Source organism: Amphibalanus amphitrite, unplaced genomic scaffold (genome assembly GCF_019059575.1).
Source record: "Amphibalanus amphitrite isolate SeventyFive unplaced genomic scaffold, NRLGWU_Aamphi_draft 000355F_arrow, whole genome shotgun sequence".
NCBI lineage: Eukaryota > Metazoa > Arthropoda > Thecostraca > Balanomorpha > Balanidae > Amphibalanus > Amphibalanus amphitrite.
Genome location: NW_024881849.1, coordinates 540,697 through 561,230, shown reverse-complemented (window position 1 = coordinate 561,230; position 20,534 = coordinate 540,697). Strand labels below are relative to the sequence as shown.

General features: G+C 46.9%; 1 protein-coding gene across 2 annotated transcripts; it reads left to right on the top strand.

Annotated features, from left to right (window-relative positions):
* The first annotated feature begins 2,268 nt into the window (after nt 1-2,268).
* LOC122389345 (zinc finger protein 2-like) lies at nt 2,269-19,715 on the top strand. 2 transcript variants are annotated; one of them, XM_043381267.1, is made up of 11 exons: nt 2,269-2,462; nt 3,773-4,002; nt 4,161-4,309; nt 4,415-4,488; nt 4,709-4,792; nt 4,987-5,063; nt 5,717-5,810; nt 5,966-6,072; nt 6,385-6,527; nt 6,715-6,848; nt 17,297-19,715. In XM_043381267.1, exons 1-11 carry the CDS (start codon nt 2,450-2,452, stop codon nt 18,316-18,318), a joined length of 2,127 nt encoding a protein of 708 aa, XP_043237202.1. In that variant the 5' UTR covers nt 2,269-2,449; the 3' UTR covers nt 18,319-19,715. The 2 variants fall into 2 exon arrangements, with proteins under 2 accessions (XP_043237202.1, XP_043237203.1); XM_043381268.1 differs by lacking the exon at nt 17,297-19,715 and adding an exon at nt 13,127-16,515.
* Nucleotides 19,716-20,534: the final 819 nt, after the last annotated feature.

The following is a 20,534-nucleotide window of genomic DNA, read 5'->3' as shown; positions in this document are numbered from 1 at the left end:
GTGCCCCTGGGCCCTGAGAGGACTGTGGTGCTCCTGACAAGCCTGGAGTGTCCCCGACAGGCACGTGGTGCCACTTACAGGCCCAAGATGTCCCTGCGAGGCCGGTGGTGCCCCTGCCAGGCATGTGGTGTCCCTGCTAGGCCTCTGGTTCCCCTGACAGGCCTGTGGTGTCCCTTGGCCCTGACAAGCTTGAGGTGCCCCCGACAGGCCCGTGGTGTCGCTGACAGGTCCGTGGTGCCCTTGCTAGGCCTGTGGTGCCTCTGGCATGCCTGTGGTGCCCCTGGCGGGCCTGTGGTGGTATCCCTGACAGGCCCAAGGTGGCGCCCCTGCGAGGCCGGTGGGGCCTCTGGCAGGTCTGTGGTGCCCCTGGCAGACCTATGGTGCTCTTCCTAGGTCGATGGTGCTCCCAACAGGTCTGTGGTGCCCCTAACAGGCCGGTGGTGCCCCAGGCAGGCCTGTGGTGTCCCCGGGCCAAAGGGGGCGGGGGTCATAACCCATATGACCCACCATTGGATCCACCACTGGTCATTACTTGCAGACTGACTCATTTGACATCCATTGCAAAACAAGTCACAGTGTATGTTTGTCACCGTGTTCCTTTATGCCCATTTTTATAGTGGGCACATCTCGACGACCGGGGGGGGGGGGGCAATTCTGTTGAGTGCGGGGGCATTTGCCCCCCCAGTTAACATGTTAAAATAGGCCCTGGTCGTTGTGCTGAAACTGTTCGCTTAGTGTTAGATAAGAAGTGTCGTTTTTTAAGCGCTGTAGCGCTATGATTTGTGGAGAATATCCAGTTATATTTAGATAGTGCCTCTTTTTGTGGCTTCAAATCACTCCAGTATTTGCAGTATTTCCTATTTTCTTCACAGCCTTTGTCGACAAGTCGCGGGTCAAATGTATGTCGGCATGTCGTTTAAATCTTACAGGTCTCTGTTCATCCTATGTAAACGCAGCTACTCTTAGATATGTGCTTTCTGTATCTACAGGCGTCACTGCTATGTTTCTGGTCTTGTCTCTTTCGGCAGATTACGTGCCGCCAAAGAGTGAAATGAAAGTAGCATGGCTAGATAGAGGAATGTACTGAGTTTTCATCAGGACATATGTGTATGAACCAATACCTACTTTTTTATGTGCTGCAGTGTTTTGTTTATGCACGACTAAAAGTTCAAATATTGTCATGGCCGAATAAACGCGTGTTGATAATGTTTCGGCTTTTGAAGTGTTGTTTCGTGTTTGCGGACCCACACGGGAATGGCTGTACGGCTGCTCCATGTGAAGGCACGGTTCACTGAACGGCCAGCCCTCAACATAGGTACATATGCGTTCCCACACGGAGGAGGGCCCGTACGGCTGCTCACATAACCAGGCCTTGTTCACTGAATGGTCACACCTGACCAGACGCGTGCGGACTGACCGGGGAGCGACGTTACGACTGCTCCATCTGTACGGCACGTTTTGTTAGGCAATCGACCCTTCATACCGCACACATGCGTACCTACCCACACGGGAGAGAGGCCGAACGGCTGCTCCATCTGCGTGGCACTATTTGCCAGGCTAGCAAATCTCAACAGACACCTGCGGACCCACAGGAAAAGCGGCCGTGCTGCTGGGCCTGGAACTACCGTCTACCTGCAATCTGCATTGCATGCGTAAGGGGGCGCTCTGCATTCGAAAGAGAGGCGACTGTGAGACCTGTAGGGGCGCCGCTGATGCCCATTGGGGCGCCTGCATGTGATAGAGAGACGCCTGTGAAGCTAAAGAGGGCGCCTCCATGCGAAAAAAGGGCGCCTCGGTAGAAAGAGAGTTGTTTGTGAAACGCTACTAAGGGTAGGGCACCGTCTGTGGCAAAGATAGGTATAGGTACTGAACAGAAGACAGAGAGGGGTGCCTTCGGCGCCCGTAAAAAATGGTGCCGACCTTCAGCACTGTCCGCTTAGGTGGTTACGACTTACGCCCCTGCCCTGAATCAAGATTGTCAATGATTTTCAAGTCACTAGGTCATGTCCTTGATTTAAAAGTCGAGCAGAAAATCCTGTTCCCCGGCCTTGAGGAACGGGAAATCAAATAAGTGCCTACCTGTCTGAATTAAGTTTATAGATTTCTGAGTTACTGCGTTCCACGCCCGAATATCAATTTCTTAGCTGGATGGTTGCGAATATCCACAGTGTATATAAATATACAATCTGACGAATATCAATCTGCTGCTTATCTGATGATTTCGATGACCCTGAGCCTTGGATTTCGACATTCATGACGCAGTTTTGATGCAGTAGCACGTGAGAGCGCGCGCGCGTTGCTGTGATGCGCGCTTGGATTCAACCTCAACTCAAGGCTGTATAAAACTCTTCAACTTTGACTTCAACTTATTCTCATCAAGGCCATCTATAGAATTATCATTCTGAGCGGACTCACACAGAAAACGAGGGATCTTGATTTGGAGATTGAGATGGATCAGCATGGTAAGTTTGGTATAATAGCATCGACTCACTTTTCAAAAGTAAGTAGTGCCTACTTACGTAATATGTATTCTTCCATTTTTAAAGTGACCATCCCCCCTTAACATTAGTTTTCAGTTGAGATAACTAAATTGGTGGCCATGGCCTTCAGTACCGGTTTGGGCACTCACAACAACATCAAAAAATGCTTTAATTCGGATATATGGAATTTCAAACTTGCAGTTTTCGGATTCTAAGGGGCTACTGCACTGTACTGCCCCCTTAGAATTTGTGATGTCAGTGGAGATCTAACGATTTTAAATGTTTTACTAAAACATTTGGTAGCACATTGCCGTATATGCTGTTTTAAGCGCAACAAGGGCCGCACTTTCAAATAGTCGCTAGGAACAGCAGAGATTCCAAAAAGTAAACAAAAGTAAAAGCCTTATATCTTGTAAACCAGTGAATATTTTTTGGTGAAATTTGGTAGATATTAATTTTTGATCTTTCAGAACCAAGGGATATCACTTTTATGCCAATTAATTTAACTTTTTTGAAGGTGGGAGGGTCCCTTTAACGCGTTAAATCCAGATATGATGATAAGGTAGGTGTCTCCAAAATATTAAAAAAGAAACATAACCAGACCTTACCTAACCTCAAACCTGACGCAATGATTTTGTCTAGGCATCCATGGATAAGGAAGAAGCTTCAACAGTGGGAAATGGAAAGTACCATCATGTAGGTCGCCACAAGACAATTCTAATAGTATTTACCCAGTGGTTTTAACCTTTGCCCCAGTGGGAGGGGGGCATTTGTTACCACCCTGTCCAGTTTTTTGCGTGTGAATAAAAAACTGGTGCGAAGCGCCTCACCGCTTGGAGTAGCTTGTAGTGCATCATTTTTTGACAACATATGAAATTTTTGACCCCAGGTTGAGGTCATGTCAGCCTGCCAGGTCAGGAGGAACAGTAAAAATATTTCAGAATCACAATGATTTGGACTACTAGTGACAACAAAGGTGTCTTTTGCTGCTAGCCTGCTCTCTAGAAAGGTCATCAGAGATCATTTGAGGCTACAAACAGTTTTTTCATATAAAGCCAGGATCTAAAGACTAGGTATAGGAGCACCTCCATTATTTTCCTGCTGCATTCTTGTTGGCAAACCATGTCATTGTCATTATTGAGAGATGTTTTATGGGTATTAATTCCATAAAGAATTATTCAATTATTGGTGGTGATAACTCTGCAACTTTGTATTTTCTTGCTACATAACTTCTCCGTTTTGTGCTTTCATCTAGTCAACTCAATGTGAACTGATGTTGAACCCCATTCCAGATCCATCAGTGTCTGAACTACTGCCGCTCATGCGGGCTGCATCAACGTCACCAAAAGGACCAAAGTGGTCTCGGAAGTGCTCCGCTGACAGCGATGGGGAATGGGGTCCGTCACAGAGTGTGAGGAAGTCTCAGAGGCTGAGGGACTCTACTCCCATAGACAGTGGCTCTGAGAGCGACTTTCGGCCAGTTGTGAAGGAGGAGATAAAGATTGAAGTCACTTCACCAAGGGTAAGTGTTCAAATGCCTGGTGCTCACCTCTCATTGGTTTTTAGCTGCGAGGTTAATAAAAGGGAATGACAGCGCATAATGTGTTCCAATTTGTATATCTGTGGAGGATAAACATCTCATGTTTCATTGAATATTGTTCGTCTGTTGATCCGGTTTAGGTTGAGCGGCCGTCGTCTCCCTCGGTGTCGGACGACGATCCTTTCTCGGACCGCGCTCTGCATTCTTTAGTGAAAGAGGAAAAGTACCGACCTCGATCACCGTCACCGTCTGAGGACTTCATCGGGTTCACTGAGGTGGACCGGGACAGGTTAGGGCATGATTCAGTGCTGTTGTTGAAATTTGAGTAGTTATTTGACATTCTAGACTATCCATTTGATGAAATGATATATATTTGTGGTGCTTCTTTTTTCAGTGCTTGTTTCATCTCCAGTGTAAAAAGGGATATGCTACTGGGATGCCCGTCGGACAGTGAAGACTCGGCAGAAGGCAAGTTGACAGATGCCAGGAAAATGCATGTCGTCCCTCTATTTTATCATCGACCTTTCTCTTGTACCTTTTGCAGACAATTTGTCAGTTTTTTTTAATTTTATTTGATTTAGACTCTACAAAGTGATGTAGTGGTCTGACAGTCATACGTTCTTTTGAATTGGCGCCTGAGATTAATGCCACCCAATCATACAAAACCATTCATTGTATTTCATTGCAGTCTTTGCCGAAGGAGAGTTCATCAAGAGTCAACGTCTCGTCATAAACTACCGTGATGTGGACGGTCTCGATGATAGTAACATATGTGAGTATTCTCCCGATTTTAGTCAGCTACCTTGTCCTCATCAACGGATGAATGTACACGATAAGCACTCATATTGCAGACAAATTAAACCGAATACAGACGCATTGTTTCCGTCTAACGGAACCTTGAACGATTAAACCTTGGTCTGCTCTTCATCAAATCGCTAATAATTTTTTCGCCCTTCTTTCTGACAGTTTGTGACGTGTGCTGCCGCGATTGTGACGGTGAATGTCCCGTCCATGGACCGCTAAAGATCATACACGATACCAAGGTAAGGGACTATCCTCCATAAGTCCATACCTATTATCTCTGTTCATGTTTTGTATTGTTCTGTTTTAGTTACATCAGTAGGTGCCCCCCATACTTCAACATTTAATTTTGAATCTGTTCGATTTGGTGCTAAATTGCAAAATGACAATAGGTGCATGTGGAAGTTGTCGATTTTTATATATACAAAACTTTCTTGACAGTTATTGCCTGTGCTGCAATTTTGTCGATACTGACATGGATGCGACCAGTTCAACAGTTCTATGATCTTTGTTCCGAAAACATGCCGGCTGATTTCTATAGGTACAGTATAAGGATAAGCTCAATTCCTGCATTATATCATCCTCTGTCGACATTGCGCCCTACATAGGTACTAGAGATGTCAATCGGATACGAACTTTTTGGTATACCGATACCAAACCGATACCATCTTGGTATTTGGTATTTCAACCGTAATGTGTTTGGTATTTTGTTGGTATCATAAGCCGTCACTAATGTATAAGAGGCTAAGAAATCGGTAAAAAGTTGGTATTTCCCTCAGTTTCCCAAGTTGGTTTGGTTTCGGTATTTTCCCGTGGTTTTGGTTGGTATTTGGTTTGGTATCGGTATTCCGATTATCCGTAATTGACATCACTAATAGGTACATTACTATTCCAGGCACGACCCGGTATCGGAGATGCCGACAGGGACGTCAAGACCCTGCCGCCTTCTCTCAGCTCTGGTCAGTCGACAAATCCAGCGTCTGGCACCGGTAAGTTAATGAGGCAAGACAAATGGCGATGCGTCTAGCAACTGCTGTATCATTTGGCAATGGTGCTTGTATTGCATAATTTGGTGTCCCGTGTATCAGTACAGTCATGTGTTTGTATTTAGGTGATTTCAAGTTATGCGTTTATTTGATTCCAGGAGTTTTGGCGGAGAAGGACCTTCCTGCGCGCCAAAGACTCGGTCCTTACGAGGGCATCTTGACCACCGAGCAGAGTCAGACGCGAACCACCGGGTACAGATGGCAGGTCAGTTTTGTCATTTCTGTCGAATCTCCTCTGCTCTTCTTGCAAATACATATTTTTGCTGGTTCATATATTGTATAAGAATATAGCGTCGGCCCCCACTGCTTTTACACTGTCACATGTCGCATCTCTTACTATGGAGTCATTTAGACGATTAAAAACTTTTAGAACACATTTCAAACTAATGTTAGAAACATAGAAAATTGACAATGTTTTCATTGCATACGTGATATTTTTGTTTTGGTCCCAGGATTGATGTGATATTTTTGTTTGGTTCCTTGAATTGATGAACTATGTTTTTGTTTGGTACCTCAGATCAAGAAGGGTGACCGGGTGCATCACTCGGTGAATGCCGAAGACCCGAGCTGCAGCAATTGGCTCAGAAGGGTCAACTGTGCCCGCTCGGAGGAAGAACAAAACCTAGTGGCCTTCCAGTACCGGGGTCAGATATACTTCAGGTGTGTTGTTGTCTTGAAATCCACGGATCTGTCCTATCAAACTGCGTGTAATATTTTGTGTGCAGTTTGCCTTATGGTACCTGTAAATTTTCTCATAGATTCATCTAAGTTATTGATGACCATTGCTGTATTGACTTGATAAAGGTCATGTCATGACCAATTGTGATATATTCATCGACCTATGCAGGACGTCGAAGCCCGTTCCGCGAGGCTCTGAGCTGCTGGTGTACTACGGAGACGACTCGGCCCGGGAGCTGACCGTCCACTCGGAGACGTCTGGGCAGTCTGTGACTTCCTCTCCGGCCGGACCGTCATCTTCAGGTCAGTTCATCGTTAGCGGTTCTGAGAGCTACGGTGTCAATCGAAAGGATCCTGGAGATAAATTTACTTTTCTACCGACACTCTTGACTATGCTCTTGTCCGGTCCGTTCATTTTTGTTTGTTTTGTTGGGTTCGGCCCTTTCTGTCCTATAAGACCATTTCAGAGCCGGAAGGATGATAGGGATTAGGGAAGGCATTGGTCTGGACAGGCACCCCAGTGAGTCACCTGGGCTGAACCCGTCCGGTTGGACAGGCCGCGTAGCCCACTGACACTCACTGCACCCGGCTACGGGCTAGCTCCAGTGGAGCCATTCCCGTATGGGTTATAATTGCCCGTCCAGCCCGGAGCAGGGGGTTTGAGGCGTGGAGAAGGATTTGACTATCCTGAGGATGGAAACGACGGAACGGGTGGTCCGTTCAGTTGAAGCTGGTCTTATGTAGGTATGTAGGCTTGATGTATATTTACCAAACTACATGGGTTTGGTCTGTTGAACTGACATTTCGATTTGCGATCTAATCCTTGCGCTTGAAGGTGAGGCGGTCTGCCTCTGGTTTTGGTCAATGGTTCCCGAAAGAAACTTTTACATATTGTTCAGTAGCATATATTTGAACATTTAGCCCTCGCTGGGTCGGAGGGGTGTTTTGACCCCCGTCCTGTTTCTTTTTGGCATAGGTATACTCGTATATCAAAAAACGGCTTCGTGGAGGGCTGCTATTTTTAGCACACCACTACATGCACATTTTCGGCACATGTTGACCTAAGATAACCTCGGGGACATAAGGATGGATCGCGGGCAGACATGTGCATGGATCCGAGTGATGGATCTATGATCTCAGTGGATCTCGAGGCACATTACAGGTTTGGATCTTTGATCCCACCGAATCCGGCGTGAAAATTTTATCCTGGATCTATGATCTCACAGGATCTGACGATAAACCAAAAGCATGGATCTATGATCTGAGTGGATCCCACCATGAACAACATTCGAAACCAGGTTTCCAAGTGTTTCTATGTCAATAAGTGCCATAAAACTATGGATTATGACGTGTTATCACATAAAAGCACTAAATAAGAACGTTTGTGAGTTGCAACGAGTGATCTTTTGGGATTTCTGTGTTGACCAAAAATAAATGAGGATCTATGATCCCACTGGATCTCAAGCAAAAATACTTGACTCGGATCTATGATCCCTACGGGTCTCTCGATAAATTAAAGAGCTGGATCTATGATCCCGACGGATCCGAGATCAGGATCCGTGGGATCAGATCCCAGATCCATTTTCTCGGATCCATGCACATGTCTGGTCGCGGGTGCCAATTTCCGGTCCTTTGTGTCATTTTTACTTGTAATTCGTTGTTTTAAAGTGTTTAAAATGACGTTCGTTTAAAGCAGGTACCTTCCAATTTTCTCCCATTGACTCATATTGGAGAGATCGCAATATTGAACTGACCTTACCTGACCGTTATTAAAATTCCGAGATATACATTTTGCACAAATTGTTGGTGTCATCAATAGCTGAAAGTTTCAATGCGATCGATCACTCTGTAGCTATGACAGGCATTGAGGCTTCAAAGGAAGTAAGGTCACTTGGCGTGACCCGATGACCTGACCTCGAGTGACCTCTAGAGCTCCTCGTCGAGAGCAGTTCTAACGTGCCGACCGTCAACAGCGTCAAACATCCGGCCAATATCCGTCTGGTGCATGTTTAGCTGCCGCGCGATGTTCCAATAGCACGTGGTGTCACAGAAAACCACTTTCAACGACGAGCACTTACCGGAGCAGCCTCACGGCCAACGAATGGTTGGAGGCGCTCAAACGGACGGCACACCCAGACTCGGTTTCTGAAAGCGCACTGATGTCTGGTTCAAGTCACGCTGACTTGATGCGGGAAGGCGCGCCACATCAAAGTCCCTAGAAAATGAAAAGTGATGCTGAGGGAGCCTCTTACCTTTCTGGGCTGACGGGCTATGACTTGGAAATAGCCCCGATCCCATTCCCATCGAATACCTATATGCACTGCTGCCCAACAGGAGGTGAATTAGGAGACACCCGTCACCAGCACCGCCCAACTGTAGGCACAGGTCACAGTGTTCCATTTTTGGAAATTTTGGGTGGAAAATCACACCTAATGGGTAAAATATTTTCATCCCCAAAACCAGGTAAATTGGAATTCTTTCATCTTTGAAAAATGCTCAACTCATGCTCAACAATTAACAGCCAGATTAGGTACCAGATATACCTAGCAGCGCCATATAGACAGTTAGAACTTATAGGTTTGCTACATAATACATAATTTCCATGAAAAAAAAAATGCGAAATCAAGGCACAAACCCAACAACTCACCCTGACTGACAACGAAAGAAAATAACCTTGCACACTTCCAGCTGTTAATAACAAATATGCGTTGAATGACCTTGATCACCTCAACTGTTTGTAAAAACCAGGCTTGTGTTCTGAATAAATGCTTTTGGATATTCATAACAACTATGATTAGTGGTTTGCTGCCAACGCAAAACGGATGAGCCGCTGCTTGCGCAAATTAAACACTACCTCTGCAATTCGCTTTTGACTGAGTTGCGCAGGATACGCCTACAAAATTTTCATCTTTGGACCCGCAGTCAGCTGGGCACACCCTGGCACACCCTAGGGATGAATTTAAAACTTGGTGGGCTCTAACTTCTTTCATATACAAAATAGGGGTATGAGACAGGTACCAACTTATTCTACATTCATTTCTGATCCTATTGTATCAATTTCACCACAAATTATGTCCGTCAATGGCTTCTAGAGGACTTTAAAGCTCGATGCGTCGGGCCTGGCAGAGGTCCAAGATGAGAAAAGCCACCCTGCGCACACCCTAGGGATGAATTTAAAACTCCGCGGGCTCTGGCTGGTTTCATAGGTAAAATAATGTTTTGAGACCGATGCCAATTTATTCTGCGCTTATTTCTGATCCTATCGCATTAATTTCGCCACAAATTATGTCCGTCAATGGCTTCTAGAGGACTTTAAAGCTCGAGGCGTCGCGCCTGGTAGAGGTCCAAGATGAGAAAAGCCACCCTGGGCACACCCTAGAGATGAATTTAAAACTCCGCGGGCTCTGGCTGGTTTCATAGGCAAAATAATGTTTGAGACCGATACTAATTTATTCTGCGTTCTTTTCTGATCATATTATATCAATTTCACCACAAATTATTTACGTTATTAGTTTTTAGATGTCTTTAAAACTCGAGGCGTCGGGTCGGGCAGGGGTTCAAGATGACTGACACGCCACCTTGGCACACCCTAGGGATGAATATGAAACTCTGTGGACTCTGGCAGGTTTCATACGCGAAATGAGGTTATAAGACCGGTAATGATGTATTTTACGTTAATTTCTCATGCCTTTGCAATAATCTTACCGCCAATTATTCATTTCAATTAGTTTCTAAAGGTTTTTAAACACGAAGCGTTCGGCCGAGGGAAAGCCAAGATGAATGAAAGGATACCTTGACACACCTCTAGGGATAAATTTAAGATACGGTATTCCCAGATCTGCCCAATACATGTTCTGAAGCTGGTAGATGGGATTAAGAAGGCCCTAGCTTTTTAATAAATTATCCCTCGCCCGTATAGGGGGGGGGGGTCGAACGAACCACCCCCTCGTTTTTTCGAGAATAACTCGCGTAAAAAGCGGCCGATCGCGACGAAACTTTCAGGACCCTCGAGTCAATTAATTTGACACCTACTCTAAAAATCTCATATTCCTGACCCAAATGACCTTTGACCTGTAACCTATTTCTTGAGGCCATGTTTGGCCGGAATCGCGATTCGGCGAGCCGCTAATGCGTTCCGTTCACTCCCGTTCCGTTTCGGGTGTTCTGGTCAGTTGTGCTCTCGCTTTCCCTTCCGCTTGGGGTGTCCTGATCAGCGATGCCCTCCGTTCCGTTGCAGTTGCTCTGATCAGTGATCACTGATGCCCTCCGTTCTGTTGCGGGTGCTCTGATCACTGATCACTGATCATTGACTCTCTCACTCAGCACTTATCACGTGACATGATACGAAGCTACCGCTCCGTTGACCGTTTCGGTGGCCGGCCATGAGGTCGGTGGCATCCTTTTATCATTTTTTTTGCATCCCGTTCCGTTCCGATATGGATGCCCTGGTTACTGGTTAGTTGCACGCTTTTTATTGCGATATTGCGTATTATGCTGCGCAGTGCACATCGTTCCGTTTGGGGTGCCCTAATCAGTGACCCTTTGTCTAGTCTCATGTAGTGCACCGTTCCTTTCGAAGAGTTGTGCTGACACCGTTTCCATTTTCACTATGCGTAATGAGTACCGACTATCGCTGGCCGTTCCGGCGTTCGGGCCGGGAGATTTCCGGCGTATGTCATGCTGCATAGTGCGACTGCAATTGCATAATCAATACTGCGTCCCGTTCCGTGTGCCCAGAGCAAAGGCACCATTTCCAGTATCATCCGGCCATTGTCATATCTGTTGAAAATGGAAAGCTCAAAGCTATACTGCGTACACTGTACGAATATTACCAGATCAGATGCGAACGAAAACTACATACTTATATTGCCGCATATTATCTCAAATATACAGTAATCTTGGAAGCGGTGCTGCCATATTGTAGGCGCAAAACGTCCCAGAGGCCAGAACACATGAGTTATACGGTTTCTGGTTTCATAGCGATCAGTTACGTCAACAAACTGCCCATCAGGGTATCATGATTACCTAAGATTTTATGTCTGACAGTGTCACAGTGATGACCACGCCTCACGCATTACACACTTACATACAAATACACAGTCTGAGTCAACTGCACTAAATCAATAATACAGGACGACAGAATGATACCCTTTGCAACGGCAACGACAGGTTCCTTCCCACTTCCTTTGCTTAAAAAAGAGAGAAAACTTCTACACATGGCACTAGTACCAAAGCCTGCATATAGAGAGAGCTCCCTCACCCGCCCCTCCCTCACCCTCCTTAAGATATGACAACAGATTTCAACAGAATCATTGCATCTTCTGCTTCTTAAAGACCTAGTTCGCTCGCATGATGGCGACTGGCGTCGCGAGGATGGAGGTCCGCGGATGATCTTTAGGAGAAATATACAGGCAGAAGGACCGTCCTGGATCCGTGCCAGTAAGCATGAGTAGAAACTTAGCAGATGCTGACGGTAATATATGCTGTTTGCATCTGAAACGGAAAGGAAGGCATTGATTTAAGGCTAGGAGAAGGATGGCCACTGGACAGTCATTCAATTGTGACAATGCATTTTGACTTGTGAGGAAAATGAAATCTCACTGGTTGAAGTAGGTATTCATTCTTAGCTGTATAAGAGACAAGGGTGATTCTTAACTTAATTAGTCTCAATCAAAAACAAAGGTTGGGATAAAATGGGACGGATTTCGAAACACTTGGCGATCAGATGCTAAAGTTATAATTCTGCCGTATATCATCCTTACCTATTTGCATCGTCTTTTTCGGTTAGTTTTGGTGGTCAGGAATGGTATGTTCTTTTATTATCAGCCAGCGTAGCGTTACGCCTTTATTGCGAAAGTGATATAGGTTTTCACTTGTTTTTTTTCTCATCCTAGATTTTTTGGTCATCATCGTCACACCCAACCAAAATCCAATTTTAGAACACTGACAGGTCAAGACGGCGTCGGTCGACATCAAACCCAGTGTGCTGGAGAACCCAGTGGTTGAAAGGCTCCAGCGCACTCGAAACTGTCTTATGAGGTGTGGCTCAATCGTCATTTACAAGGAAAGCCATCAGATTGTTTCGCTTTTCGATTCCAGCGGGAAGAAAGATGTCCGGATAATTTCGTTACAACCTGTGCAGCTGAGATAATAAGTGCGATCGTATAAGGGCGCAAGTTATTATCCATCCGTATTAGTTCATGTCTTTTCGAGTTGCATAAAAACCGTGGGTCTTGCACCACCCATGGACGTTCGATTTTCATCTGTGTCAGCCAACCGATCTTGTCCATTACTTGTCTATTGCCGTCGCAATCTCCATCACCGCTCCTCGACCTCTCCCTTCGTCGTGACCGCATGTCAGGCATCGACCACCGCGCTGAGTGGCTACTGGCTCTCGAATTTCTCCGGCCAGCCCCAGCCCCCAAATGCGACAACTGGGCCCTAATCCTACTTCACTGGCACTAAGGGAGCGATGCATGTCCTTCACTGTTAATTTTGAATGCAATCATTTTACCCTGATGTTTTACATATCTGGCTAGAAACATTGTCGACCTCACTCAATCTCTAAATGTGTTTTACAGGTATTGGTGGTACACTTCGGTGTCCCCACTGCGGCTTCCGATGTCTGGGACAACATTATCTGGACGGACATGTGAAGACAAGTCACGGTCACATCGGCAGGAACGGCAGATTCAAGTGCGAGTGGTGTCAATACTCGACCGACAAGTCCACCCGTATGGAACGCCACCGCAGAATTCACACAGGGGAACGGCCATACGGCTGCTCCATCTGCAAGGCACGGTTCTCTGAGCGGTCAAACCTCATCACACACATGCGGACCCACACGGGGGAGCGGCCGTACGGCTGCTCACACTGCCAGGCCCGGTTCACTCAACGGTCTAGCCTAAACAAACACATGCGGTCCCACACGGGGGAGCGGCCGTACGGCTGCTCCATCTGTACTGCACGGTTCACTCAATGGTCAAGCCTAAACAATCACATGCGGTCCCACACGGGGGAGCGGCCGTACAGTTGCTCCCGGTGTCAGGCCCGGTTCGCTGAACGGGGACACCTCAAGGCACACATGAGGACCCACACGGGGGAGCGGCCGCACGGCTGCTCCATCTGTACTGCACGGTTCACTCAACGGTCAAGCCTAAACAATCACATGCGGTCCCACACGGGGGAGCGGCCGTACAGTTGCTCCCGGTGTCAGGCCCGGTTCGCTGAACGGGGAAATCTCATCAAACACATGCGGACTCACACGGGGGAGCGGCCGTACGACTGCTCACACTGCCAGGCCCGATTCACTCAACGGGCACACCTCACCAAACACATGCGTACCCATGCGAAGTGCAACCGCACTGCTGCCACTTCTGTCTAACGGTTCGGCAGTTTGACTCACAAAAGTCAGTTTTAAGTGGTACACAGTTTTGAGAATTACACAGGTTTGATGCGGTAAATGCTTTGATTAGCGAAATTCAATGCTGAAACGTGTTGACAAGTGCGTGGCCGGCCGCCGTTGTACGTTAGTTATTGGTGTTATAGATGTGATTCTCGTTTGTGAGCTTCGTGGCTACCAGTGTCATATCTGGTTTGTTTGTTCTTATCCAGTGTGATTCAGTGCTTGTGTTTTAAACTAGCCACCTTAACTCACTCCCCACGGGGGGGGGGCGCTATACATAGCCCCCCTCCCGTTTTTCTGCAATAACTTCCAAATTGCTTGACGTATCGACGCTAAACTTTCAGTACCTTCGGCTGCATCAATTTAACACCTTGTGTCAAAATATGAACTTCGTAGTTACCATAGGTCGGCCGGAAATGACGTCAGAGTGATGTCATGTTCGGCCGATTTCGACACAAAACATTGAACCACGGCAATCGCTCCCAAGAGCTCAGTTTTTAACGCCACGGTAAATGCTTTGATTAGCGAAATTCAATGCTGAAAAGTGTTGACAAGTGCGTGGCCGGCCGCCGTTGTACGTTAGTTACTGGTGTTATAGATGTGATTCTCGTTTGTGAGCTTCGTGGCTACCAGTGTCATATCTGGTTTGTTTGTTCTTATCCAGTGTGATTCAGTGGTTGTGTTTTAAACTAGCCACCTTAACTCACGCCCCACGGGGGGGGGGCTATACATAGCCCCCCTCCCGTTTTTCTGCAATAACTTCCAAATTGCTTGACGTATCGACGCTAAACTTTCAGTACCTTCGGCTGCATCAATTTAACACCTTGTGTCAAAATATGAACTTCGTAGTTACCATAGGTCGGCCGGAAATGACGTCAGAGTGACGTCATGTTCGGCCGATTTCGACACAAAACATTGAACCACGGCAATCGCTCCCAAGAGCTCAGTTTTTTAGCTAGATCCAATTTCTTTGCATGAAAGGACTCAGAATAGACTGCGCTTTCAAACTGCTATCTCGGATTTTCAAAATTTCAAATATTTCGTTAATTTTATTTAATAAAATTCAAAATTTATATTTCATATTTTTCAAAAAGTTTTCGATTTTTCGAGAAAAAAAAATGGAATAGATGTGATAGAACGCATGTTTTTGACTAAGTCTAGCAAGTTTTAGCTAAATATCTTCAAAAATGGCTAAGTTTTCCGCATTAGGTATTGCAAAAATTCACAAATATTAATTTTTTAAATCAATTTTTCAGTACGTATTTGACATCGTACACCAATATAAATAGCACCATCGTGTTCCTGAGCTCAAACTACATCCAATAGACACCTTTTTTGTTGAAAAATTTTAGCTTCAAAATATGACCTTTTTTGACCTGAAAGTGACCTGACCTAAGCTAAATTCGGCTCAAAATGACCTCGAATAACACAGACGGCATCAAATTCGAGATCCATGGCCTTAATGGACCATAAAACATGTGTCACGTGACCGACGCATGATATAATATTTCCGTGATCTGTGATGACCTGACCCTGACCTGAAAATCAAAGTACAAGTTTGGTACCCCCAGGATATCTAGAGCATCTGTTCACGAGTGTGTAAACAAAAAATGAGCCTGATCTGACTGGTAAGACGGCGGCCAGAGCCCAAAATGTGAAGAAGCAAAAATGCTAATAATTTTTTACTTTGACCTGACCTGTGCCGTCATCGGTGACCTCGAGGTCAATAAAATTAGGTTTCCTTCGACAGTTTTTCCGGGGCTATCAGACGCCGTTTGAATTTTGACGATCGGCCAAGTAGTTTCGGAGTTAGGCTGGGGGCTATGGAGAGCCCCCCCCCCCCCCCGTAGGGCGTTTTATACGCAGACCCCAGTGGGGCGCGGGATAACATAGGAGGTAAGGACTATCGCTGCTGTTTGTTTATACTATATTTTGTGTGAGGAATATCCGGTAATTTTGAGATAATACTTCTTTTTTGGCTTCGGCTCCCTCTCGTATTCGCCGTATTTCGTATTATCTGCGCACTTTTGTGGACAAGTAGCGGGTCAAACGTATGTCGGCATGTCGTCCAGATGTTACAGGTCTCTATTCATCCTGTATAAACGAAGCCGTTCTTAGATATGTGCTGTTTGTTTATAGGCGTGACTGGATGTTTCTGGTCTTATCGCCTCTGGCGGAATGGGGATTACGTGCCGCTGATGGGTGAAATAAAAGTAGTATTGCTAGATAGAAAAATGTACCTACTAAGTTTTCTCTGGACATATGTGTATGGATCAATACCTACCCACTACTGTGCCGCAGTGTTTTGTTTATGTACATTTTCAAGTTCAAATATTGCCATGGCCGAATGAACGCGTATTAGGTAATAAAGAAAATGATCGCTACTACCCTTTCCATCATGTATGTATGTAGGTATTTCAAGTGACCATCCCACCTTAACATTAGTTTTGAGTTGAGATAGCCAAAATGGGGTCCCTGGCCTGCACTTACCTACTGGTTCAAGCATTCACAACATCGATAAATGCCTGAAATAGAAAATATCTTATTTCAAAGTTGCAGCACTTTGGATTCAAAGGGGCAAATGGGTTAGAATGCCCCCTCTGAATGTGTGACGTCAGCGAAAATCAAACGATTTTAAATCTTTTACTAAAACGTTTGGTAGCACGCGGTGGTATATACTGCTTTGCCCGCAATAAGTGACGCACTTTCAAATAAAGTCGCTAGGAACAGCGGAGATCCCAAAAAGTAAACAAATGTAAAAGTCTAATATCTTGAAAACCGGTGAATATTTTTTTCGGTGAACGTTGGTAAATATTCGTTTTTGCTCTTTCTGAACCGAGCGATATCACCTTCATGCCATTCATTAACTTTTTGAAGGTGGGAGGGCCCCTTTGACCTAGTTCGTGGTGTAAACTACGAGAAGTGTAGGCATCTACTCCAACCAAACAGACATTGCTCAGATAAATAACTGATTGCGTTTTATCGGCTCTTGGTGGCTAACGTTTTAAAAAATATATTCCTTGGCGTTGGCAAACAGGCCTTTTTCATAGATAAGTTGGCTCTAAGTCCTATCATAGTGCGAGTTGGTAAATGTCAAGGGAGCTTTGTATTCCCTAAGAGCTCAACGTTCTCTTTCTGAAGGCTGTATTTCGAACGATGAACGGATCAACTCATGGGCGCTGATGGCTTGTCCCGTCAACATAGCCGTTCACCGCCCACGGCGCTCACCAAGGTGATCTGGAAACGCGACCAGCTGCGTGGGTCACTTCTGGTCGTCGAGATGTTCCAGTGTCTGTTTGGCATGGAACGTTTTTAATGGCCTTTCTTCTTCTTGTGTATTCTTCAGGTATCAGTGGCTCGGTCCAGTGTCCCCACTGCGGCTTCCGATGTCTGGGACAACAACATCTGGACGAACACGTGAAGAAAAGTCACAGTCGCATCGGGAAGAACGGGAGATTCAAGTGCGAGCAGTGTCAATACTCGACCGACAGGTCCACAAACATGAAACACCACCAAAGGACTCACGCTGGGGAACGGCCGTACCGCTGCTCTATCTGCAGGGCCCGGTTCACTGAACGGGGAAATCTCATCAAACACATGCGTACCCACACGGGGGAGCGGCCGTACGGCTGCTCACACTGCCAGGCCCGGTTCGCTCAACGGGCACACCTCACTACACACATGCGGACCCACACGGGGGAGCGGCCGTACGGCTGCTCACACTGCGAGGCCCGGTTCGCTGAACGGGGAAATCTCATCAAACACGTGCGTTCCCACACGGGGGAGCGGCCGTACGGCTGCTCACACTGCCAGGCCCGGTTCGGTCAACGGGCGCACCTCACTGAACACGTGCGGATCCACACTGGGGAGAGGCCTTTCGGCTGCTCCATCTGCCCGGCACGGTTCTCTCAACGGTCAAGCCTCAACAAACACATGCGGTCCCACACGGGGGAGCGGCCGTACAGTTGCTCCCGGTGTCAGGCCCGGTTCGCTGAACGGGGAAATCTCAACAACCACATGCGGGCCCACACTGGGGAGCGGCCGTACGGCTGCTCCATCTGCACGGCACGGTTCGCTGTTCGGTCACACCTCAACAACCACATGCGGACCCACACTGGGGAGCGGCCGTACGGCTGCTCCATCTGCACGGCACGGTTCGCTGTTCGGTCACACCTCATCACACACATGCGTACCCACACTGGGGAGCGGCCGTACGGCTGCTCTATCTGCAAGGCACTGTTCACATACCGGTCACACCTTACCAGACACATGCGGACCCACACTGGGGAGCGGCCGTACGACTGCTCACACTGCCAGGCCCGGTTCTCTCAACGGGCCTACCTCAGCAGACACCTGCGGACCCATTAGATATGTCAATCGGATAGACTTTCTGGTATACCGATAACAACTTGGTATTTGGTATTTCAAACCTAATGTTTTTGGTGTTTTGTTGGTATTATAAATCTTCGCTAATGTATAAGACGCTGTGAATCTGGTAAAAAGTCGGCATTTTCCTGCTATTCCCAAGTACAAGTTGGTTTGGTTTCGGTATTTTCCTATGGTCTTGGTTGGTATTTACCATTTGGTTTGGTATCGGTATCCTGATTTTCTGTAATTGACATCACTAGTACCCATACAAGGAAGCGGTCATACGACTGCTCCATCTGCACGGTACGGTTCGCTGAACGGGGACACCTCAAGGCACACATGCGGACCCACACTGGGGAGCGGCCGTACGGCTGCTCCATCTGCAAGGCACGGTTCACTCAAGGGACAAGTCTCACCTTACACATGCGGACTCACACGGGGGAGCGCCCGTACGACTGCTCACACTGCCAGGCCCGTTTCACTCAACGGGCACATCTCACCAAACACATGCGTACCCATGCGAAGTGCAACCGCACTGATGCCACTTCTGTCTAACAGTTCGGCAGTTTGACTCACAAAAGTCAGTTTTAAGTGGTACACAGTTTTGAGAATTTAACAGGCTTGATGTGGTAAATGCTTTGATTAGCGAAATGCAATGCTGCAACGTGTTGACAAGTGCATGGCCGGCCGCCGTTGTACGTTAGTTATTGGTGTTATAGCTGTGACTCTCGTTTGTGAGCTTCGTGGCTACCAGTGTCATATCTGGTTTGTTTGTTCTTATCCAGTGTGATTCAGTGGTTGTGTTTTAAACTAGCCACCTTAACTCGCGTCCCACTTGGGGGCTATACATAGCCCCCTCCCGTTTTTCTGCAAAAACTTCCAAATTGCTTGACGTATCGACGCCAAACTTTCAGTACCTTCGGCTGCATCAATTTGACACCTTGTGTCAAAATATGACCTTCGTAGTTACCATAGGTCGGCCGGAAATGACGTCAGAGTGGCGTCATGTTCGGCCGATTTCAACGCAAAACATTGAACCACGGCAATCGCTCCCAAGAGCTCAGTTTTAAGGTAGATCCAATTTCTTTGCATGGAAGGACTCGGGTAAACCTTACAGGTCTCTGTTCATTATATGTAAACGCAGCTACTCTTAGATATGTGCTTTCTGTATCTACAGGCGTCACTGCTATGTTTCTGGTCTTGCCGCCTTCGGCAGATTACGTGCCGCCAAAGAGTGAAATGAAAGTAGCATGGCTAGATAGAGGAATGTACTGAGTTTTCATCAGGACATATGTATATGAACCAATACCTACTTTTTTATGTGCTGCAGTGTTTTGTTTATGCGCGACTTAAAAGTTCAAATATTGTCATGGCCGAATAAACGCGTGTTGATAATGTTTCGGCTTTTGAAGTGTTGTTTCGTCTTTGCGGACCCACACGGGAACGGCTGTACGGCTGCTCCATGTCCGCGGCACGGTTCACTGAACGGTCAGCTCTCAATACAGGCACACATGCGTTCCCACACGGAGGAGGGCCCGTACGGCTGCTCACATAACCAGGCCATGTACACTGAATGGTCACACCTGACCAGACGCGTGCGGACTGACCGGGGAGCGACGTTACGACTGCTCCATCTGTACGGCACGTTTTGTTAGGCAATCGACCCTTCATACCGCACACATACGTACCCACACGGGAGAGAGGCCGTACGGCTGCTCCATCTGCGTGGCACTATTTGCCAGGCTAGCAAATCTCAACAGACACCTGCGGACCCACAGGAAAAGCGGCCGTGCTGCTGGGCCTGGAACTACCGTCTACCTGCAATCTGCATTGCATGCGTAAGGGGGCGCTCTGCATTCGAAAGAGAGGCAACTGTGAGACCTGTAGGGGCGCCGCTGATGCCCATTGGGGCGCCTGCATGTGATAGAGAGACGCCTGTGAAGCTAAAGAGGGCGCCTCCATGCGAAAAAAGGGCGCCTCGGTAGAAAGAGAGTTGTTTGTGAAACGCTACTAAGGGTAGGGCACCGTCTGTGGCAAAGATAGGTATAGGTACTGAACAGAAGACAGAGAGGGGTGCCTTCGGCGCCCGTAAAAAATGGTGCCGACCTTCAGCACTGTCCGCTTAGGTGGTTACGACTTACGCCCCTGCCCTGAATCAAGATTGTCAATGATTTTCAAGTCACTAGGTCATGTCCTTGATTTAAAAGTCGAGCAGA